General features: G+C 40.8%; 1 protein-coding gene across 5 annotated transcripts in view; it reads right to left on the reverse strand.

Moving 5' to 3' along the window:
- The window catches only part of LOC145981614 (pleckstrin homology domain-containing family G member 5-like), an 838,947-nt gene that overhangs the window by 152,647 nt on the left and 661,287 nt on the right, over positions 1-25,013 (reverse strand). For all 5 annotated transcript variants that reach the window (XM_083114983.1, XM_083114985.1, XM_083114986.1 and 2 more), the window contains one exon: positions 11,748-11,842. In XM_083114983.1, coding sequence (XP_082971109.1) covers positions 11,748-11,842 — 95 coding nt within the window. The remainder of the gene's footprint in view (positions 1-11,747; positions 11,843-25,013) is intronic.

The raw sequence follows: 25,013 nt of genomic DNA on the forward strand, positions 1-25,013 counted from the left end.
CACTTTTGAAATTTTAGAGTAAAGTTGGCAACACTTCTTATTTCGGGTGGGAGTATGCAAACATGTGTCTGGACTTTAAACGTATACATCATATTCGACATACGTTCTCTGATTTCAGTTCAGTAGTTAAAGAGTCAAGAGTGGGAAATTTGGTCGATCCGTCTGCAAAGACCGTCAGAGGAATTTCGCTAATGGAGCATAAATGTGAAACGACTAGAGGAAAGGCCAAAAGGCCTTTGATCACAGTTTCCTCCCTGCTGGACCACAATCTAAGAGACTCAGTGATGAACCTTTCAGCTTTGTGAAAGCGTCGCCAGATGTAGTTCCTAGAAAACAAAATAAGAGAACAAATCCTTCGATTTAATGAGCGGAAAGACTTCAGGAGTGGATGCAGGCTGACATCATTTATTATTGAAAGGTGTGTTAAACGATTTTAGCCTTCCAGTCAAAATGTACTCCCCCCACACCCTTTCCACTAAGGAAATTCCAGAACGTCTGGAGCAGCACGCTGTTTGAAATAATTTTATTTATTCATTTGTTAGCTTTTCAGCTATGCAACAGTTACATTTGTTTTTACATTACATAATTCTACAATTTCAAAATACAATATTTTCTAATGTATTTGGCAAGTATATATATATTATTTTCATGGTAGGATTCCTCAAAAGTGTTTACAAGGCGTATGCCCCATTATATCCTGCTTCCTTTAGATATCTTAAGAAATAATCACGCGTAGTTACATTAAGACGACATTCAAATACATACGAGGTTTGTTCAAAAAATATCCGACCTTAATTTTTTTGGAGTAAACAAATGTAGTTAGGGAGCAGTGGTTTGATGCACGCATGTAGGTGATCTTAATGCGCATTTTTTACGAGCCTGCGGAAGCAGTCAGTCGCCGGCAGACCGCCGATGAGTGAGGAGGTGTAAGTGAGCAGCGTCGGAATTTCCTTTTTGACAAAATGACTGAAAAACGTGAACAACGCTACTGCATTTTGTGTCAAGCTTGGAGAATCACAAGTCGGGAACGAAGCACACAGATAAAGGAGTGGTACAACAGCTTCACAGATGGCCGTACGTGAGTAGAGAGTAAAGAACATTTTGGTAGGCCCTCAACATCCACAAATTAGATCGTCATTGACCAAGTAAGGACCTGGTGATGCAGGAACGTCGAATCACGATCAGAGAACTTTCAAACGAGGTGGGCATCAGCATTGAATCCGTTCATTCCATTTTGACTAATGATTTGGGCCTCAGGAGAAATCTCAGCGAAGTTCGTGCCGAAGCTGCTAACGATCGAGCAGAAGAAACTCCGTTTGGAAATGTAGACTTTCCTGGCCAAACACAGCACACCTGTGCTCCGTCAGGCTCCCTACTCTCCCGACATGACTCCATGCGATTTCTGGCTGTTCCTCAAGCTGAAAATGCCGCTGAAAGGAACCATATTTCAGTCCAGAGAAGTCATCATGCAAAATGCGACGGACCAGCTGCGCGCAATCCCAAAAGAGGCGTTCCAGCGCTGCTTCCAGCAATGGAAGAACCGTTGGGAGAAGTGAGTGGCAGCCCAAGGGGGACTACTTTGAAGGAGATTAATGTAAGATTGTGGTATCTGAATATACACATTTCTTATTAATTAAAGTCGGATACATTTTGAACAAACGTCGTATAATATGATCAGGTACTCCTTCAGTTGCACCACACTGACAGCTTAGGGATTGCACAATCTTCCTAGTGTATAAGTCTTTGGGGTTAAGGGTGTAATTTAGCCAACACCTAAGAAGGGTTGTTAAGGAAATTCTCGAAAGTTTAATATCTCCACGCCAAAGTTATTTAGATGGTATATGTGATTTAAGGTTTGAAAGTAGAACATGACTCCTTGAAACATTTTGTACACACCATATTTAAAACAGGTAGCATGAAAAAGCATTTCGTTCGTTCTTTTCAGAATCCCAGACCATAATTATGATACTTTAGTGAATTCTCCGAGTCTTATAGTAGCATTCATCTGGATGAGTTGGCAAGCCTGCCAGTAGGGATTGGTATGACCTTGAGGAACGAGTTTATGTTAGTCTCGTCAAGTTGGCTGCACGGTGCAACACCGAGTCGTCTAGTTCGTTGATTTGAAGTCAAGTAGTGAGTGTATTTGGTGTCTGCACCACCTTTCGGACCGGTGTATGTTTGGTGTATGGTCACATGGTGCGTGCTAACTAATCAAATGACCGTTTAAAGCAGCAGACAGGCATTTGTTGAATATTCTGAACTTGAACACCGCTTTCCGTTTAGTTGGTTGAACGTAATTTCCTAGCACCACTCTTGCAAAACCCTGACACAGGATACGCCTGCACTGCAAAGAGTGTCAAAAAGTGCAGCCAACTAGATGGGGCTGTTATATTTAGATCAGTGCCGCTGTTACAGTCCTTGGTGTGAGACGTACAATCACAGTTTGTCAACACTGCAAAGGAGATCGACCACAGCGAATCGCTATGATGGAATAATATTTTGAGTATGTCATATGAGATAAGTGTGGAGAAATGGGGAAGTCTATTCCCGATGATCCGGCACTAGGTAAAACCGCAATGGATGATTGTTTCAAATTCAGTTTCAATATTCTTTTTGTGTATTTCAACCCGCGGAAAGTACTTTGCCGTCTTGTCAGTGTGTTACCGACCTCAGCATTACTCACATTTAGTTTACAAATAATTTTTTTGTGTATTTCAAGATATATTTAACAAATGTATGATTCCTATACGTTGACAAGTTCAATAGATTATAGCAAAACAATTCTCAAACTCAGAGTGCGGGGAATTTTTGAACGCACTGTATTATAAAACACAAGTTGATCCGCTGTTACAAACAGATTCCCGGGTTTTTGTAGCAATGCATGCAGTCACATGTTGGTCTCTGTTTTATTGCTTTTGCCAAGACAGAAATGAAATTATGCTGTTACATGGTTGGGTGCTTTCTATCTGGTTGCGGTAAAAATGTCCAGAAGCAAATTATGCCGTGCTCTGCTTGGCTGTTTTACACTGGTGGCAGGAACAATGTCTAAAGTCCCAAATTTCTTCTAACCGTTGCATATTTCTGCTTTCGTCCTCTAGTCCCTGGTTCATAATGCGAACATACAAAGGATTCAATCCTTTCCTGCAACTCATTCCCACAATATCCTTCACATTTTCCCACCCTTTGTGTTGGTAGAAATGGGCATTATGGCTTCTAACGTAATATATTCAGCGAGGATTTTTCCCTCTCAGCCACCACACAAGAAAAACAGAGAAAGAACAACACGTGACCTCTGAGAGAGAGAGAAAAGGGGGGGGGGGGGGTTGTAGACTCCCCTTCGAACGCGACCACAGAAATACATTGCATAAAGAGCTTTCGCAGTAGCACTGAGAAAATTTTATTTGGGGGGAAAGTCAACTCCCACTCATTCATGCTACGCCTTATTTGTAAAGGGATTATCTAAATTACATTTCTTTATGTTCCTGAAACGCGTTCAAATCTCCTTTGTCTGTTCCTAATCACTAATTTTCCTAGCTTTCTTCAGCGTCCTTGATGCTGAAACGCAGGGCACGTTATTCTGGCATGTTTACCTGCAGCTACGTTAAACAACGAAGTTCACTTCTCTATTTAAAATTGTATTTTTAAGGGAAAAAAGACACTTTTATACATGATATAACTACCTTTTGTTTTAATCCTATTAAGTTCAACGATCCACTGTCAACATTTACAAAATAAAATGTTTGTCCTAAGCAGTATAAATTATTGAGACCTTGTTGACTTCTTGGGAGTTATTAAGTTTACTTTTTGACTGCGGCGGCGCCACCAGCTTTGCCGTCGTCGTCATTTTGTTGGCAAAAACCGCATAATTTTGTGATTTCTAGCCAGAGTTGACGAGTTCAGATTCTATCATCACAAGCAATTATATATGTTCCAACATGATGATTACGATCGTCCACTTTCTTCGAAACACTATTGACTTCTTACTGAGTGCCTTTGTCCTTTCTGGTCTTATAGTATGACGTCTAAATAATTGTGAGGGTGACGAGTGTTTTCGAGCGAATCTATAAAGTATCCAAATAGCTGCAAATTAGTGTTGCCCACGAGACGAGACTTTGGCCTGTCTCGTCTCGTGGAAATGCTGTGAAATGCTGTCTCGTCTCGAAAATATTCGTTTGTCTCGGGACACATGATCAATCTCGTCTCGTCTCGAATTTTTAAAAGCCTGTCCCGTCTCGTCCCGTGGGCAACACTAGCTGCAATACGAGGCTCAGATATTAATGTAGATATTGATATCGGAAATGGAACCTGTACGCGTAATACGTAAATTTTAAAATAAAATGTCTCGATGTTGTTGTCTTAACCTTTTGATTCCCAAGGCCATTTTCACAAGTAAGCCTGACGGTCCCGAGCCGATTTTGAGCAAAATGCAGAGTTTCAATTAAATGAGTGTAGATCGGAGACTAATTGCCTTAGAGAGATGAGTGATATACCGTTGTACGCGGAATGAACCAGAGATTCAGACTATATGAAATTTATGCAAATTCGGCGTATATATGGAGGGGTAATGGGGGAATTCCCTGAAAATACTTTTTTTAAAAAAAAATGGGGTTTCGCCCCCCCTCCCGCCCCCTCGAAAAAAGTACATGACAGTGTCGACATGAACATGGAAATGATCGCTGACATGTAAGGAACACAAGAATATTTGTATTATTATCATATGACCAATGTAACTTGAGTTGTACATCCCAAAAGGAATGGTCGGCACGCCACTGATTCAAGCTTCAAAATGCAGCGGTACCTTGGAATGACTTTAGCTCAGATACTATTTGTCCTGGAGATATGAACTATATACCGTTGTACGCAGAATGAATCACAGATTCAGACAATATATAATTTATGCACATTTGGCGTATATATGCAGGGGGAAAGGGGGAAATCCCCTGGAAATACTTTTTTAAAAATGGGGTTTCGCCCACCCGCCCCCCGAAAAAAAGGATATAAAAAGTTCAAAATGCACATAGAAATTATCGCTGGCATGTAAGAAACAGAAAAATATTTGCATCATTGTCGTATGACCAATGTAACTTGAGTTGTACCCCCGAAAGGAATGGCCACTGATTCAAGCTTCAAAATGCAGCGGTACCTTGCACTATAGCTCAGAAACTAAATGCCCTAGAGATATGAAAGATATACCGTTGTACGCAGAATGAATCAGAGATTCAGACGATATATAATTTATGCACATTCGGCGTACATTGGAGGGGGAAAGGGTGGGAAATCCCCTCAAAAATACTTTTCTTAAAAAAATGGCGTTTTCCCCTGCCCCCCCCCCCCCCCCGCCCCCGAAAAAATGTCAAAATGCACAAAATGCAAAATTTATACAAATTTGGCATATATATGGAGGGAGAAGGGAGAAAACCCCCAAAAATTATTTTAAAAAATTGTTGAAATGTTTGAAATTTATATTTTCCCTTGAAAAGAGACGCAAAAGAGAAGTCCCTTTTCCTGCCTTTTCACCTCCATTTTCATGAAGAAAAAAAAAGGTGCAAGAAACATTTCTGTTAAATACATGTGTTAGGAACAATATATAAAAAAAACGAAATTCTAGCCAAAAATAGAAAAGTTATAACGTAAAAACTACGACCTTGACACAGCGTCTCGATCGAGATGCTTGGGACCGTGAGGGTTAATTTTAGGTATCTCGATCGAGATGCTTGGGATCCAAAAGGTTAAGTGCAATTGAAAAAATAAATGATTGAGCGATTTTATAACTTCTCCACCAGCTTTGCTCTGCTTGGTCAAATGTTAATACTTGTTTTCACGTAATTCATAAGTAATCCATTCAAATATGTGCTGTGAATAGTAGGATCCTTACATATAAGTCGTTTCTCGTCCACATTTTACGATATCCAGCCTTTTCGTGTTTTGGTCTTTTCGATTATATACATGTGTGTGTGTGTGTATGTTTACACTTACGTATGTTTAAATGATAAATCACAAAATAAAACATTATCAATTTTAAATGATAAAATACACTCTAGATTCATACTTGAACAATGAAAAATATCTAATCGGAGACCAATATTGTCCACTTATTAGTGTTTATGATTTTCCGATCGGTACACAAGGCGTCTTTGATTAGAATTATAAAAATACATTTTCCATCACAAGTTTCGTAGAACTTGATTAAATATCCAGAAGTTAATCGAGAGAAACATTTTTACGACCTTTCTCAACTTCATCTCGAAATAAGTTGACGATGAGTGATGACAAACTAATGAAAGTTGCCTTCCTTTGTCGGAAGGAGCGTGCAATATGAGGCTGTCATTTCGTTCTCTTCCTCTATATCCACAACCATCTTACCCTTCGTGCAAAGATCTAATCCATGGCGTGCTGAGAACAAGCTCGTGATTGCATCGACCTCTCGAAGGTCGACGATTGCCGCGATCAATCGATTCGCGATCAATTACTTCCCGTTGTTCTTGGTGCCACGGCGGGCGCTGCATGAAGGAGAAACTTCAGAAGATGGAAAGGAAAGGCTTTGGCGGACTGAGAGAGAAGACAGAAAATACATCGTCTACCCGAATACTCATTACAACTGAAATATTAACATTTAAGCGTTATGGCTTACATTCTCAGTACAAATATGAATGATTAACTTTTAACATGCATGAGGGTCTTCTTACAGCACCCGCTAAGAACGACACTAGACCGAGATACAAATAGCGTACAATGTGTTGAACAACGAATTCAGACGCTGAATGAACAATACGTTTTACAAAATGTAGTAACATTACAGTGATTTGATTGACCGTGGCTCAAATTGTTACGTTACCCGTTTTTTCTTCACTAAAAATTCACCTTCACTCCTTTCGTGGAAAACAATATATTAACAGCCTACTCTGAAGCTACCTCACACGTGGGATAAACCTTAAGACACTGGATGAAATACTACATGTAAGTATCCACAATACTTTTTGTTTTCTTTCAGTCAACATTAAATTCATCTTCACTGATCATAGCTCCCCATAATTTACACTTAAAAAGAAAACACTGAATCAGGTAATAACAATAATAATCTCGAATAACATTCTTTCAATTACACTTGTCCAAATCCCACAAAACAGGAACGACAAATCTAAATCAGAATAGCTTCTTCTTCTTCTTTTATTTGACCCTATCAACGTTTATATCCTGTTGACTTTGGTCAGCGTTTTTGTTATTGTAGTTGTTCCGGGTTCGGTAGATTAGATTGTCACAGATTGAAATCAATTATATAAGTAAATCACTTTTATCTTTGCACTGTTTCATTGTGGTCACTTTTTACATTTCAAGTGTACATTTTTGTGCATATCCGCATAGAAGCCAGACAAGTGGAGTAGATAATTCTGATAAAAGGAAAGAGAGTGACATAGGGATTGGAATTGTCAATCCTTTGTAGAGTATGATTCGTTGTTGTAAGAAAATTGGACATCCTAAGAATAAATGTTGTGCATCGGGTTTTTCATTACCACATTTGCAATTTTGTTGAGTTACAATATGAATTTTTGATAAGTGTGCTGGTGTGCGTACGTGTCCTGTTCTTAATCTATTGATGAAAACTATGACTTGCCGTATAAGTTTATCAGAATGAAACCATGGATTCTGATTTGTAAAATCTGCTATATATGTATTACCAACTACCATAAATTGTTCCTTGCACCAGTCTTTCCAATGATTCATGAGTTTGTTTTTTTACTCGAGGTAATAAATCTGTGTACCATAATCTGTTGAAACTTATGTGTTGTAAATCTCTGGCTTTCTTAGCATATATGTCCATTCGTTCATTTCCCACATTAATATTATGTGCATTAACATAACTAAATTGTATATCAATGTTCCTTCTATGAGCAACTTGAACTTGTTGAATATAGTATGTTGAATCAGAATAGCAATCTCCTTGCAACCGGAAAGAAACTTACATGTTAGTCAATAACCATTGCCATTGGGTAGTATTACAGAATTGCGTCATAACAGAATTGACGTCATAATATGATAAAAGTATTGTGCTTTAAATTTAATATTTTAAATGCCGTATTACTGAATTATGTGAAGGTGTTAAAGGCGAGAAGATTTGTGATGGGATAAAATTATACTTTCTGTAGTTTCAATGCCTCAGGAGGGCGGGACGCTAAATTTTCTCTCTGCTTCGGACGCTCTGATTGGATTAAATTCCAGTCTCCATTGCCCTTTGTGCCGACTGAGTTTCTTTTAACATATCAACGTTGCTGCCAGAAGATTAACGTGTAAAACTGCACCAACGTCATCAATACGTGAACAACTACTCCATTCCAACATTGTCCACAGAGTACCCATTCACCATATCGGACTGTCAGTCACAGACTTAACGTATTCAGCCTCGACTGCAGTGCCCTCTGTTTTATCTATCGCGTACTACAAGGGATCCGATCCGTATGTTTCGCGATACGGAGGACGCCATGTTTGATCCATCGATCACGAACGCGATAGAGGGAGCAACGTCACTCGGCGGCGTTTGAACTTTTCGCCCTATCGTGACCCTTCCCCTCCCAGTCTCCACGGGGGAAAAAGAATACTCAATTGGAACGATCCGCATGACAGGTCACGATTGTTAGAATCCAGCTCTGTTGTAATTGGTTGGCTCGCGCAACAATGAAACATTCTTCTTGACGATCATCTCTTGGGGAAATTATATTTTTCTTGGGCTCTGAGCCTCTAGTCTCATTGAAGCCACATTATCTATGCACAGGGTGTCACCATACAAAACTGACAAACAGGGTGTCGCCATACAAAACAGACAAACGTTTACAGTGTGTGCGCTGTATTCATCAAAACAATTTTTTTCAGTTATTGTCTCGTTGATGCTACAAACCCTTGACAAAAGTAATCTCTGTCCTGTATTTATTAACAGCACAACAGGCAGGTGCCCAGTTACAGCGTTCTATAAACTGAAGTTTGGCAATGCAATTCACACAGGTTGAGTACAGGTGTAATCTTGTGGATGATCTCAAATTTCTGTATTCACAATTTGATCTACACTTAACGTTATTAGTTCCTCTGGCATGGTACTCAAGTGATCGTTATAAATTTAACTGCTACAATCCTACAATGTATTGTAACACCTTGGACATTACATTGTAGCTTTTTGTTATTTAGCTGAAATATTGTGTTTGTTCTTTAATTCGTATCAATCTTAAGATTATAGTTTATTTCATTAAGAGTTTCTCTAGAGGCTTCGAACTGACCAGGTCATTCACTTGTTAGTTACCAGCTGTCCATTCCTCTTAGGTATGTGAAATATGCACTGTCGTGTATCAAGCAAACTTCCTGATGTATTGAGGCTGCAAGGTTGAGAAAAGGTTGACAAGCAGCAAGCTGTGGAGAATACTGGGAAGGAAAACTCACGTGTCAACGTGGAGGAAACTCCACGGAAGGGGGTTTAGGGGAACAGACAGGCTTGCAAGGGACTCACTTTTTCGTTTGGTTGGAGAGAGGAAAGAACACTTTGAGAAGGAGAGGAGTCAGCCTAAGTGAGGTGAACTAGGTACGAAGCCTACAGAGAACTCGGTTTTATTTTACTCTACGTTACTAAATTCACAATTATTGTTCTAAGTGTAGACAGGTCACTATCCTAACCATAACATGCATGATTTAGGTTCAAAAGTTCACAAAATCGAACGAGTGACTATTTGTCGTTTCTAGTTGTATAGTTAGGTATTCTATTTCAGTTGTACCTTTCGCAGCCAAGCATCCAACTTGTCATGAGGACAAGTGGTCTCATCATTAACGAGGATGAATGGTGATTAGCTACATTTCCATTAATCTATTGGGAGTGCTTGGTTCGATCACATCATTCAGTAGAATGATACGAATTTTGCATTTATGATGTCACAGGCAACTAGTACAACCTTCCATGTGCCAACCTGGCAACACAATTTAAAAAACAGAGATTTATCAACAAGCTATCGTACTGCAGTTATTTGGATACATTAGAAAACATAGGTTTACAATCTAAACAGCCATGACCCTCACGACAATTAAAATCCAAAAAGACCTTGCAAAGTCGTCATATCACAAGAACGGAATGGACAACAGCACTCAATAAGTCAATAGTGTTTAGCAACATATTCATTAACAGTTTGGAACATATATAATAGTACCTGAACTCAGTGTCGGGCGTTACCCCCACACCCCCTATACGCCTTCATGGCGTGGTGCTATGCACAGGGAACACTTTTTACTCAGCACCTTTGGCTAGAAATCGCAAAAATACGCGGTGTGAGCCAAAGAAAATGAAGAAGAAGAAGCTATAAAGAAGATAGCAACAAGAGTAGTATAAAATGTCGAGAATAATTCCAATGTGTAGTTTTAAGTTTCTAAATTGCTGTTAAGTACGTTTATGAAGAATAAATAGTTTATTAAGGTAAAACAGTAAGTTTTGTTTTTGCTAACGGCATGAGGAGCAAAAGGAAAATTCCTAACAGACTCAAAGATACGAAACAGTATTCATTATAACGGAGCAATGCAACAATAAATTCAAAGATATGAGTTGGTTAAACATTTGACACACACACACACACACAATGGCGTACGCAGGTAGGAGCTGATGGGGCTACAGCCCCTCTCGAAATTTTGAAAAAAAACTAAGATTTTCAAATGAAAGCTTCAAAAAACTCGTAGAAAAGCAAAGTGGTAAGTGCAACACTCCTTATCCCCGATTACCATTTTTGTCTTTGAACAACTTTTAAAACGAAGATTAAAAATGGTAATTCGGAAATATTTCATTGTGCATCCCTACAACGCAACACATTTACAGTTCCAGCCCGCTCTGAAAAAAAACATGCGTACGGCGGTGTATGTATATGTGCGTGTGTGTGTGTGTGTGTGTGTGTGTGTATATATATATATATATAATATAAATTAGTTTTTCAACTTACAACGCCTACTTCTCAGTGAAGTGAATAAAATTATTGGAAATTATTTTGCGTTCTTAGCAAATATGTGAGCACATTCCATATATTGGTGACTTTTTTCTAGCATGTCAGCGCATTGAGACACAAATGCACGTGACCTTTGAGAATTTCTATTGGAATTCCGTTAACAGTTGTTCCGCAGAAAATTTTCACGTAAGAATGTGATCCCTGTAACGAAATTGTACCAGTTACCAAAATGACTCATAATGCGGTTCCGTGAAGCCCAGTTCATGCAAAAAACTCTGAAGAAACTGACGTCAGAAATCTGGCAGGTCATGCCAATTTGCTTGCGCTGACTTCGTACTTGTAGCACAGACCACAAAACCCATGCTGCTCAAAAGTTTCAATCCTATAACTTCTCACAAATACAAGAAATCCAGCAAAACTTTTGATACATATAATGGAAAATACGTATATTTATCTACGATTGTTTCATTTCGCTGTAAATTACTATTATCCGTTGTAAACATGGGTCTAAATTTTACAGTACGTTTAAGAACTAAATTTTCGTGCATAAAGCTTGTGAATTAACAATAGAATTCTGGCTTTTTTATGATATTTTGTAGCTAAAGAAGTTAACACTCTTGTCCTGCCATCTGTGTGACAAAATTACAAACTTGAGATCTTCACAACGTTATTAGACTATAAACGGAGTTGCCCCGCTTTCGCTGGTCCCACCCGTACTGAGCAGGGCGGCTTTTGCCAAAGAAAATTTAATTGGAAAGAGAGAGAGATTGTAAAAATCAATGTACTTACGCTAGACAGGTGTTCCTTGTGGCTGGGACGAATTCCTCCGGCCCTGCATCTTCTAAGCATTCGAAGCTGACGCTAAAGTACTCCGAACTGGACACCTGCAAAAGAGGAACAAAAATTCAAAATTCAGTGTCAATACTTTAAGTACTTAAGTGCACGTGCACTTTATGCTTAAATAGGACAGAGTATCATACTGGATTAAAAAACCAAGGATGTAAAATCCTGTCGCCAATTTTATTCTCTCTATTCACAGATTGATGGCTCACGAACAAGAATAATGTTAAATCTTGCTACTTTCCTCCGGGGGGAGATGTTATAGGCAGTAGTGGCGATTGGGTTCCAAAGCTAGGAGGGCAAGGAGCAAAAACTGGTAGGGGGTCAAAGACAGTTTATTTTCCTTGTTCTATAAGGTTTAGCATAGTGCAGGGGTAAAGTGGTAAAAAGTTAGGAGATAACTGCCCCCTCGCCTCCCCCTAATTGGCGCCACTGCTTACAGGCATCAAATTATACTACTAATAAAAACAATACTAACATTCTTAAATTATCCCTTACCTCAGTGTAAATTTCGATAAGACGTCACCACAGTTCACAGCAAATTGTTGACTGACTATAGGTCCTTTCCAGTCTTTTGGCGGTAGATGGCAAGCGACCAATCCAGCACGATAAGAAATGCAGCAGCCTGTAGAACGAGGTTCACGTAGTACTTATTTCCGCCACGGCGAATCTCTCGGCGCCACCGCTGTTGTCTGGTTGGTCTGCTGAGTATTCCCCGCTCCCCACTTCCCTTGCCAGCATATAGAGCGCCCGCCGTTAGAGTAGAAAATACATAAAATAGCTGCACGAAGTGGAAATTCGCTACAACCAGTAGCGGCTAGGGGTGTCAAAACTGAGAAAGGAAGGGGGGGAGCAAGGATTTTTTTTTCTTGGTAGACAAGACTTAGCATTAAGAGCTCATAGTGCGGGGGCAATAAATTGCAAGAAGTGAAGGGGAAACTACCCTCTTGCACCTTCTAATCGACGCCAATGGTTACAAGAATAGCAGATCACGTCGCACCAGCTCAGGCACTGTACGTACACGTGTCCATTGCTGAGTTTTAATGCAATGGAATTTTATCACATGTTACGAGTTAGCAGTTATCAAAACCGACGATATTTGGTAAATCCTTTCATTATTTTGACTTTTAATTATACTGAATCAGTGATCATGGTTGCAAATTTTCTTAGCTACTGTGCGAATGTTCTGCCAGGTTATTGTAATTTTCGAAGTGGGCTTTTCTATATTCAGAGGAGATTCCCAGGTCATCACCTGAATTTCGGAACCCCATCTATAGGGGAGCTAAAGATACCTGTATGCGGACGATATAGTTATCAAGTAGGAGACAATAGAAGGGCTAGAAAGGGAACTGAATAGTATTTACGAGGGATGCAAAAATTATAAAAGGACTTAACATTAAAAAACTAAAATCATGGCTTTTAAATATGGGTATACTTTCAGCAAGTAGAATTACGAAACGAGGGGGGGGGGGGGTAATTGAACCTGTCAAGTGTTTCGCTAGGCACTGTGAGAATTAAGCGTTTTGCTTTGGGGAACATGCCCACTCAGTTGCATAATTGTGGTTGCATTTTGGGAGGTACTTTTTGGGGGCTACAGAGGCGGAACCACGAATTTTTGTCTGGGGGGTCAAGTACCAGAACAAAAGTACCAATAATAACAATAACAATAATGACATTATTATTACTACTAGTGGTAGTAGTAGTAGTAGTAGTATCAAAGACGTTATTATCCTCATAAATTACTCAAAAAGGGGGCAGAAGTCGGTGCTAAAGCATTTGTTTGGAACAATCGATTTCACATTAGCTAATAATGGAAAAGAAACACACAAAGTGTACTTTTGAATGTCAGAAAATGAATGATACATACAATCCGAAGATAATTCTTTTTGTAACTTTCATGTACAAGATATGTTTTGCACATATGCAACATACTAACACTAAATTGTGTACGTATTGAAAGTTTAACACAACCCATATTATTGAAATATATCACAGAAAACTATGACATTGCGGGCGAAGTGAGCAAGAAAATTTTACGAAATGTATTTTTATTTGCATCAGATTTGAAATCGAGGGAGGCAATTGCTCCTCTGTGCAAGTGCCCTTGGCCATCAACGTTTGCCCCCGTAGAATTGATTTCCGTCGAAGGTTGCGGGGGGGGGGGGGGGCAATGCTCCCCTGCTGTTGCGCCACTGGAGGGCAAATCTAATCAGTATACTAAACTATTGTCTTGAGGTTCTAAGTGCCATAGAACTTAGGTCGTTAAATGTTTGCTAATATTTACACGTAATTTAGAAACACTACATTCTAAGAAACCCAAACTCGTACATGAAAAGAGCTATCGAACTAATAACACCGGAAACATGGCCAGATTTATATTGCCAAGTTCAAACTTAACGTCCGCCTAACCTGCTTACAAGTTTGATGTGAACACTTTAATATATGTAAAATATCAGTCCCATGCGTTCAAAATATAAGTGGAAAACAGCCTAATGTTGTCTCGGCACAGTGAGGTTGGTTTTTATCAAAGGAGTCTTACGCAAAGAAACAAGCAAAAGCCTAATTATAATTTGTTTTGTCAACCTGGAACATTCAGCGCCATCTCTGAACAGAAACTCTAACTTCCTTAAGACCTTTATGTCAGAAATTGCCTGCAAGATATTTTGCCCTCCGAGGTGAAAATAGTTCCAGCAATTAAATCAGAATGTAATTAACGTTTAAATTAAATCACCGCCCGCCTTTGCATAAAGAAAGTGTCCCAAGAACCGCGAACAAGCATATTATTTCCAAAGAATGACAGAACGAAATAAAAATACGAAGTTAATTGAATTCCTAGAAGTTTATCTTCAAGTTCCGAGATACTTCCGCCCTGTGTCCCCCAGGAACGAGGCACGGAAACTTTAGAAACAGATAGGAACTTTCCTGAAATATTCTCCGCTATGTACAAAAGTGTGTCTAACAATAGCATACCAGAGTTCTCGAGGCATCTTATTAATAGTGGATTGCGACATGGTAGGACATCTTCAGGCAGAATCAGAAGACGTGAATTTGTCAAGGTAGAGTTCATGGAATGTTCTAGATAGTGATTTATGCATCACAGGATAAATGGTGATTTCAAATTGACAATAACCGTTATTGATGACTATACAACTTTTTAATATAAACCTTTTCAGTAACAGAAAAAAACTACGCACAACTTAATTATAAGTTTCCTATAAACTGTCTACCAGGAAAACGTGGATGTCAACGAATATTTTGCGAGTGACATGTTGAAACATGACTCTTCATCATTTCCACATCTCCAAATCCATTTTAAAAAAATCTCCATTTGTTCCAGAGATATATTTTTGTTAAATGATACGGAACAGATTGTATAATGTTATTTGTGCGAAAGTGGTGACATCTCGTGAATAATTTATGATTTGTTTTCTAAAACTTGACATGCTGTTGACAACTCTTCCTCTGACATTGACATCTGTGGTGGGGTGTGATGGAAAGTGTTGATGCTTCATAACTGCTACTATAGTAGTTTCTTCTGCTGTCGCTATGTAGTGTCGCAGAAAAGAGAAGCGCTGCGAAGTCGGCGTTGTTTAAGATCGTCAATCCCCGCTGGTCAGAGAGAGCGTAGATAGCTTCGGTCTATTTCTTGACCTGCTGTGGTGCGGATTTCCATCGAACTCAGATTTAGCTGGAGGGGCACAGAGGAACATGCCCCTCCTAAAAAGATGACTAAGTATTATAAAAAAGTATACGTAGCATTAAATGTTGGAGCAATCCTTTTCTAGACGGCGAGGATATTCTAGGTCAATATTTCCAGGTTTGTGATTTTCTCTGCTGAAACATATTCTCAAGTTAATTTATTTATTTTCGTAATCGAATCCCGGACTGGGCATTCTACGTTTGTGGCCCTTCATTATTGATTGATTTATTGTTTTAAGTCCATATATGCACAGGTAGGCTAACCGGGATTGGACCTACAGTTCAAAGTGGAATCCAATCCAGTACGTGCTTCCAGCGGGTATCGAACCATGACCCCGTGATTACAAGGCGAGGGGAGGCCCTGAAGTAAAATAATTCAACCGTCCCTCACCGTGGCCGTCGAGCCTAAGGGTCCTGGCTACGGGATGCGCGCAGGTTCAAGTCTCCTGGTGACTTTTCTCTTCAGATTTCGGCCACCATCTTGAGAAAATTGGGGAGCTGGGAATTAATAGCGTAACCCGGTCATGGAAACCCACAGCAAGGACTGGGGGTACGTCGTGCTGGCCACACGCCACCCCGCAACCGGTTGTACGATCTCCCACCTCGGCAGGTAGAAGTGAGGCCGGCATTCGGTAGCGTGTCCTCCCGTTTCGCCTTATTGCGTTTTCACTTCCCCCAATATAATTTCAAATGATTTATGTGACACTAACTTTCTAAGGCGAAACGGGACATCCCATTTCGCCTTATCCTGTTATGGGTATTCGTAATGGGAGCGCAGAGCTTGTGATGTTCCCTACCTTGGCTTCCATTGTCCTGTCGGTTAGGTTAGTTTAATAATATATTAATACTAATGACTAGGGCTCGTAAGTTGAAGACCTATAAATTGCCAACAAAATACCTATAAAAAGACCCAAAAATATAAAAAGAGGACCTAAAAACGGAAAAAAAGGATGCATAAATGTAATCCAAATTAATTAATAACTTCAGTTATCTTCAGTTATCCTTATCTGACTTAAGATCTTTGCAGGCGCGTGCTGTCTGGTCGTATACACCGTGCTGAAAGCTTCAAAACAAGAGAAAGTTGGCACTTACAGCGCGACCTTCCAGACAAGTTACGGTTAAAGGACCTTGTACGGTACCTGCTTTAGTCGTCCAAAAATGTTTTTCTCTCGTTTCAGGGATGGTTCAAATATATTTATTTATTTCTTTTTTGTACAAGGGTTGGATAAAAAGTAATGGCAACACTGGTATAATTGGTACTTGACTGTATTGGCAGAGGAGCACGTGTTACATTCCTTCAAAGTAATCGCCCCTCATCTCTACGACCTTCTGTCACGCGTATGGAAGGCGTCGTACACCGTCATCGCGTCCCTCTCTGTCGATGTCCCGCAGTGACCGCCCTATAGCACGTATGATGGCTTCGCGCGTGCCGTAGTGCTTCCCGCCCAGTGGTTCCTTCATTTTGACAAAACGGTCGTAATCACACGGTCTCATACCGGTGAATACGGCGGATGTTCCAGTACCTCCGACTACCAGTTATGCAGGAGCGCCGTCACATTGTTCGCAGTGACACCGTGCCGTCGCTTCCTTCTTAATGCGAGACGAAGGTGGTGTTGCAAGAAGGTGCAGAAGTAGGCTGCGTTGACCGTCTGCCTGAGAGACGTTGTTCTTCTTGCCTAAACATATTGTTAGGGCGCTTGCACTCTCGTCCTCTGCTTCAGAGCACTGCTGTTTTTGACTGAATAACATACAATCGCTCCCACTCACTATACTTCCTCGTCTGACATTCCTTTATCAGCCACGAAACTCTTGTGGCGCTGTGACTCACCCCTTTCACGGGACAGCAGTGTTGCCATTACTTTTTATCCAACCCTTGTATTTCTTTACTACAGAAAGGATGTTTAAGAGGTGGTGAACTGATGATGATTCGAATTGAGAATGGGCAGTAAAAACGTAGTCGAAAGAAGGTGAAGTTGCAAAAAAAGCCGTTAAGATCTAAAAATAGGCTAAAAAAGTACCAATAAGCCAAAAAACGCCAAAAAAGGCAAAAAAGAACAAATAAAACCCACCCTTTTCTGGCCTACAATGACCCAAAATGAACATATATTATGTTGGGCCTCGTCTTCGGACACTAGGAAAAAAAAGGATTTTTCCTCAACTTCCGAGGCCTAGTATTGACCCTTCATGTCGATAATATTCCCTGGTGGGAAATTTTTTGTGTGTAAGGCGAAATGGGATGTCCCGTTTCGCCTTAGAAAGTTAGTGTTACATAAATCATTTGAAATTCTATTGGGAGAGGTGAAAACGCAATAAGGCGAAACGGGATAAGGCGAAACGGGCCGTAATCGTCGGTAGGTCATCGCAATGAACTCGGAACAAAAATAGGAAGGAATGTGCGCTGTGGTGGACCGTTACGATGCATATAACCCCTCCATCCCCAAAGCCCTTTCCTACATCTGACCGTTCTGTGCTAAACATTTCCCTTGGATCCACATTTCTTTGGAACTTTCAGAAATTCAGCACGTATCCATCTCTCCGCCCCGCCTAGCCGCACAGGTGTGTGTGTTCAACCCCCCCCCCCAACTCCCCCTCACTTCCCAAACTCAATCTATCCCCGCGACACGTCTCCAAGTTCTGTTGGGTCGGATCGCGTTGAATCAGATATTCATCTTCTGCGTCTCTTACGTATCCACGTTTCCTTCTCTGCTTTTATTACACTCCAGTTTCTTTCCATCTCGTGTCGATGCTTTCTCCCTCTCTCTACCATCCAGATCCGGACGGGCACACGAACCCGGAACCCTTAGAGATTGATTGATTTGTACAATTTTCACGAGGGTTGTTAAAAGTCAAGGGATTTTAAATACATTCAATTCCGGTCCAGGAGAGAAAATCAGCAAGCGCAAATGGGTTCTGGACCGTAAAGAACCTTTTTATCTGTAAAGTATATCAATTCGGTCCAGGAATCTCTCTAACAGATCGATTTAAATACGGTCCAGGAACATTTTTTTTCGACTGAATTTAAATACGGTCCAGGAACCTATTTTCCGGATCAATTTAAATTCGGTCCAGGAACCTATTTTCCGGATCAATTTAAATTCGGTCCAGGAACCTATTTTCCGGATCAATTTAAATTCGGTCCAGGAACCTATTTTCCGGATCAATTTAAATTCGGTCCAGGAACCTATTTTCCGGATCAATTTAAATTCGGTCCAGGAACCCTTTTTTCGACTGAATTTAAATTCGGTCCAGGAACCTATTTTCCGGATCAATTTAAATTCGGTCCAGGAACCTATTTTCCGGATCAATTTAAATTCGGTCCAGGAACCTATTTTCCGGATCAATTTAAATTCGGTCCAGGAACCCTTTTTTCGACTGAATTTAAATTCGGTCCAGGAACCTATTTTCCGGATCAATTTAAATTCGGTCCAGGAACCTTTCTTCTGGATCAATTTAAATTCGGTCCAGGAACCTTTCTTCCGGATCAATTTAAATTCGGTTCAGGAACCTATTTTGTGGATCAATTTAAATTCGGTCCAGGAACCTTTTCCCCGGATCAATTTAAATTCGGTCCAGGAACCTTTCTTCTGGATCAATTTAAATACGGTCCAGGAACCTATTTTCCGGGTCAATTTAAATTCGGTCCAAGAACCTTTCTTCTGGATCAATTTAAATACGGTCCAGGAACCTTTTCCCCGGATCAATTTAAATTCGGTCCAGGAACCTATTTTCCGGGTCAATTTAAATTCGGTTCAGGAACCTATTTTCCGGATCAATTTAAATTCGGTCCAGGAACCTATTTTCCGGATCAATTTTAATTCGGTCCAGGAACCTATTTTCCGGATCAATTTAAATTCGGTCCAGGAACCTTTTTTCTGGATCAATTTAAATTCGGTCCAGGAACCTTTTCCCCGGATCAATTTAAATTCGGTCTAGGAACCTTTTTCAGTGAAACAATATGCAACTTGGACCGAATTTAAATTGTGCGAGAAAAAAGTTTCCGGTCCTTCACCGGAACCCAATAGAACCCATTACAATTTATGGATTCCTGAATCTTTGACAACCCTGATTTTTCAGGGCTGAGCCGTTACAGATGCTGATGTATATTTGAATTGTTGTTTAAAGTCCACTTATGCACAAAAAGGCTAATCGGGAGTTAAGCTACAGTTTAAAGTGGGATCCGAACCACTGTGCAACATGTTCCCACCGGGTGTCGAACCCGGTACCCCTTGATTACACGGCAATGACGTTACCATAACGCTCCCGATGCAAGTATCTGTCAGATGGCCAGAAATTTTTGTTCGTGTTTCGAGCAATTGATAAAACTTTAATCAAATATTTGCTTTTTTTTACTTCGCTTTTTGCGTCACTTTTGGCTAATTTGCGAAGATGTGGATGACGAATTGATGAATCATCATAAACATCCATGCCAAGGCCGGGATTCGAACCCGGACCCCTGGCGTTGTAGCCCGACGTGCTAACCACTCCGCCACGATGACCGGGTGATAAAACTTGAATGCTACAATAGCTAATAATCATAATTTTATTATTATTATGGTAATTATGCGATATCGCCCGAACACCTCTCACTCGTTTATTTCGTTCATTTTAGCATTGACAATTACCTATTCTACATTGCGGAAGATTCTTTAAGGTGAAGTTATGCCTTTTTCCATAAAATAGTGTCAACTTTTCATATTACGAGTCATTATTTGTATTCCTGGTTCCGCTTGGGTAACAGACAATATGGCGTGCACTCGTCATGGATCATAGCGCGTCGTGCTTGTGTTTTGTCGATTTGGAGTGGCTATGCAGTGTTTCAACCTTCTTCACCGAAAAATACCTACTTCCGTGTTCATTATGTCATCACAAACCATTGACGTTTAGTCCCAAAAAAACATTCACGATAGCCCCACAGACCATTTCCGGCAAGGGTAGGTTAGGTTAGGTTAGCATAGTTAAAAAAAAAGGAAAAACAATCTCGTAAGAAAAGGGCACGTTTGGAAACACGGGTGAGACCGCGTGACTTTCGACGCTCGCGCCATCTGCAGGTACATAATGGAAACAACGGCATAATGTTGTCGGAAAATGCAAGTTCCTTACATAAAAAGTGATTATTTCTTGTTCTGCAGCTTTCTATGGTGACGTTTTCAGTTTCCGCGAAAGAAAATACCTCCAAGAACTTCGACAATGATACAGAAACTGATTTCAGTAAGTAGTTTCTCCTGTAAATTTGAAGAAATCCGTTCGGGCGATATCGCTTATTTACCATTATTATTGTGCTTATGATTATTATTGTAAAATAATAACTATTAGAAACTAATAAATCAATTTGTATTCAATTTTTATTACTATTATTACATCATTATTATGTCGGCCTTGTCCCCGCATAAAGTGGCTCCGGGGCTCACCCAGTCTCAAATCAATGGTTACCTGGAGCCAACCCGGGGGAGTAAAGGCGGCTGGAGCGTGGTGCTGATCACATCACCTCCAAAATGATAGATGTAGAGAATGTGTGCCACCCGCTGTGCAATATCTCCAGAGGGATTCGAACCCACGACCTTCGCCTTTCAGCTACATAAAGATGTTTCTGCAGAGATCCCTACAAAATAATGGATCACCTCGTGGCTAAAGCCGCAAACGCAGGCCCAACCTCGGGACTCGACCAATGGAAGAGGAGGGCACGGAACTGGCCAATGAAAGAGGCGCTCCGAAACAAAATCACGTGACTTTTCCCGAAGTACATTCGAATTCGGCGGAAAACAGATTGGAGGGGGTGGGTGATCGAATCGAAGGAACAACCCATAAAAAATGCATCGGGACAGGGGGAGGGGGTGGAGGGGAGGCAAAATAAATTGGAGTGGAGATTGGTTCAGGATTGTATTCACATTTCCAGTTACGGGAGACAAAAAAGTAGGGAATAGAGTGGCTTACAAGGAAGGATACGCTGTATGCTGGAAATTGGCGAAAGAAGACTGGATTTTTTTATTTCCTTTTAAACCTATAGTATTCCGTTTCTCTGTATCTGTTACCTCGCTTTTCGTCGCTTGCGTGCCCTTTATAGCTACCCTCTCCCAGATATCTCTAAAGCATGGCCGCGCATAACGGCAGAATAGGGGGGAAATCGAGTGGGCAAAGCGAAGCAGTGCACGCTGCCGCAAAGGCTCGTAACCGCAGTCGCTTTACCTCCTCCACGCAATCCCATTCCCTCTCACGTGTTCATTGGTGGAGCTGTCTCGCAGAGACTTGTTTTCGTTCGGCTACTCCAGAGATAGTTGGGACAGTGTGTAGGTTAATCGTGACGACTGTGAGGTTTCTGACGGTTTCCATGGCAACTTAGTTAAGGAATGAGCCAGAAATAAACACAAGCACTGCTACTAATAGGAAGAGGAAATACAGGGTGTACACGATGAACCTCCGGGATTTTGAAGTGATGGAAAATTAAAACGAACGCACCTGAACATTTTTTGGTAATTTTATTGCAAAGAGCAACTCAAAAGGTTTCTTAGCTCAAATGTCCACACTTCTATGTGAGCACCTTTAGTGACACGGTATTCCACTTCGCGCAGCAGCACGTCGTCAGGGATGGTATCAACAATTCGGTCACGCAAATCATTTACGTTTGACACCTTCGTTGAGTAAACGGCATTCTTAACATACCCCCCACAGGAAGAAGTCCAGAGGAGTGATATCTGGGGTACGTGGTGGCCAGGGGATAGCCACGAACTTGCCCAACTGTCTTGTCGGAGACGCGTGGCGTTCCTCCCCCTGGCGTCTTCAACACCCTCCCCGTTTCCAGAAAACTTCTGTACTATGTCCTGATGCTCTTGTCCGTTGGGGGCATTTTGTTAGACACACGCCGAAACTTAACAATTGATTCTGACTCCGCAAACCATACCACAACGTGTGCTTTCTCTTGAGAAGACGCCATTTTCACAAAGGCGCCGACAGCGCTGCCAAGCATGACGCGCTCGAACTAAAAGAAAACACACAAACTTGAGCGTATATGGCATCAAATACAAAAGACTGGATTGTAGTTACTTTATTTTCTGATTTTTAACATTCACATCTTAAAAGTTGCATGCATAACGAGCTGCAACACATCCACATCAAATGCACAAATTTCACAATGCAATGTATAAGCCCGTTGTACTTGACGTATTCTCACTCAAAGAAGCCCAGGGTCGTTAGGTCAGGAGATCGAGCTGACCATGCAGTGTTTCAAAATGGTCCCGAAAACATCGTTGGAAGAAATCCTTACCTTTGCTGTGGGGCCAACCGGATGGTGTAGTGGTAATATCACCGCCTTGTAATCAAGGGGTCCCGGGTTCGATACCCAGTGGTTCTGACCCCACTTTAAACTGTAGGTCCAGTCCCCATTAGCCTTTCTGAGCATAAAGTGGACTTAAAACAAAAATTAAAACTCGGATCTTTGCTATGTATAATGTGCGACCATTATTGAAACGATAGATTGGCAACACTGCATACACGTGACCTCATTCACATAAAGCGTCCTCGCAGTAGTCATATCTTCGTCAAATCCTCACGCACCACCTTTTATTGTTTTTAATGTGCACAAACTTATGTTTTTATGTCCTATCCCGATTAGCCCACCTGCGAAGTGGACTTAAAAATAAACACAAACCCTTCCGCTCCCCTGACACCCCCGTAGGCGAGTACATTAGCCGATAGATCGCGTAGGCCTCTTGCTGTCATTGGCTATGCGGAAATCAACCATGATATGATATGCTTTATAGGCTTCTACCAGCCTAGTGCAATTTAGGTAATCCTATCAAAGCTCCTTTCTACATCAACTCTCATCTCAGGAGTGGATGGCGACGGGGAGGGGGGGGGGGTGAGTGACGGTTGCTTCGGTTGGAAGACAATTAGAAAAGGGGGAAGGGGTAATCCTTCACTTCCCGACAAAGTTGAGGAAGAACATCGACCCAGTTCCACAAGATGAAGGCAGCGAATACCACGCAAAGTCCTTTCCTCGAAGAATCTAAAGCCTTTAAAATCGATCAATTCACACAGACACATAGTGCAATACCGGAACGGTGTATTCTTTAACATTCGACAACTTGCAACCGGAAACTACTAGCCCTTAACATGGCGGTGAGCCAACACCTTCTTATTCTTGTACAAAGCCTGTGCAAAGTCTCCTTGTTTACGTCATCAGCGGTAGGTCGTGGATCACACACTCCCTAGAAACACTACGTTCAAACTGTGGATTTTTCCGCCTGCTCATGGACATCCGTATGATTTTTTCCATGGAGGGGCAGAGCAAGTAAAGTATTTTTTTCCAGGGGGTGCAAAGAAGGCATATTTTTCCTCATAATGGTGATGCCCCCTCAAAAAATACTGCTTCAGTCAGAAATTATCATGTTCCTTCAAGGTCCTTATAATAATCAACATAAATTACTGTGCCTGAAATTAAAATATGATACTTCTTATGTGGACATTCATTTTTCAGGGGGAAGCTGCACCTTGCCCCCCTTCCGGACGTCGATAGGCCTATTTAACATATTAGAGACAGTAACGTTCATATCATGCTGTAATTCAATAAGCTACCACTATTCTAATTCTTTCTAGAAATCCGTTAAATATGAATTTGTAGAGGTGGAACCGTTCTGTGTTCGGGAATGTTCGTGTGACGTAGGTTGGAGGAGGCACAAAGCGACAGTTCCAGAGAAGCTTTCTTTTCAAATAAAAGAACTTTAAGGATATTTGAAGGTAAGTAAATGAATGTTGCAACAGTCGATAGTATTATTTTCCAAGGCGTCAGCGATATCGTTGAATAGAACCTGTCACTGATTAGATGAGAATTAAGGGTAGTGCCGAGACATGACGTGGCACGCCTAGTCTCGTCTTCTGTTTAGGAATCTCTGTCTCGTCTCGAATTGCAATTGCCTTTAGACAGACACCCTTGCGCTTGAATTACTCGCATAGTAAAAAGCCATTTTGTTTTTGACAAAATTTTCATGTATACATTCGATTTACTAAAAGTCTAGAATGAGTTTACTAAAACTCTCATTGAAGAAATGAAAAAAGACGTCAAGAAAGTGATTCTCGGTCTAGTCTCGTTTTCGCCTCGAGAAGTCTAGAAACTTATCTTTCCTTCTCGTCTCGTTCCGATATTTGAGTGGTGAATCTATACAGCCCACGGACCACGGAAACGTATAGAGGACATCAAAACAAACAACATTTCTCAGTAACATTTTTCTCCTTGGTGCATCATTTCGGCGCTACAGTCGTTCAAAAAAGACCGTTTTGCCGCCTGAATGCTGGCAACCACACACAACATTTGATTGCATTGGTGACGTCATATCCCGTCGTGGAGCGATGCGTTCCAGGGTTGCCAGGAACACTCATATTCTGTGAAAAATGACATAGTTACAATCAGACACATTATGTACCATAAAAGGAAACGAGAAAACACGTTCTTTAACCTAATAGGAAGTAAACAAACGATACGAAAAATGGTAGAAAGAAAATAGAATTCAAGTGGAAGTGGTCATA

Source organism: Lepisma saccharinum, chromosome 29, assembly GCF_977018435.1.
Source record: "Lepisma saccharinum chromosome 29, izLepSacc3.1, whole genome shotgun sequence".
Lineage (NCBI taxonomy): Eukaryota > Metazoa > Arthropoda > Insecta > Zygentoma > Lepismatidae > Lepisma > Lepisma saccharinum.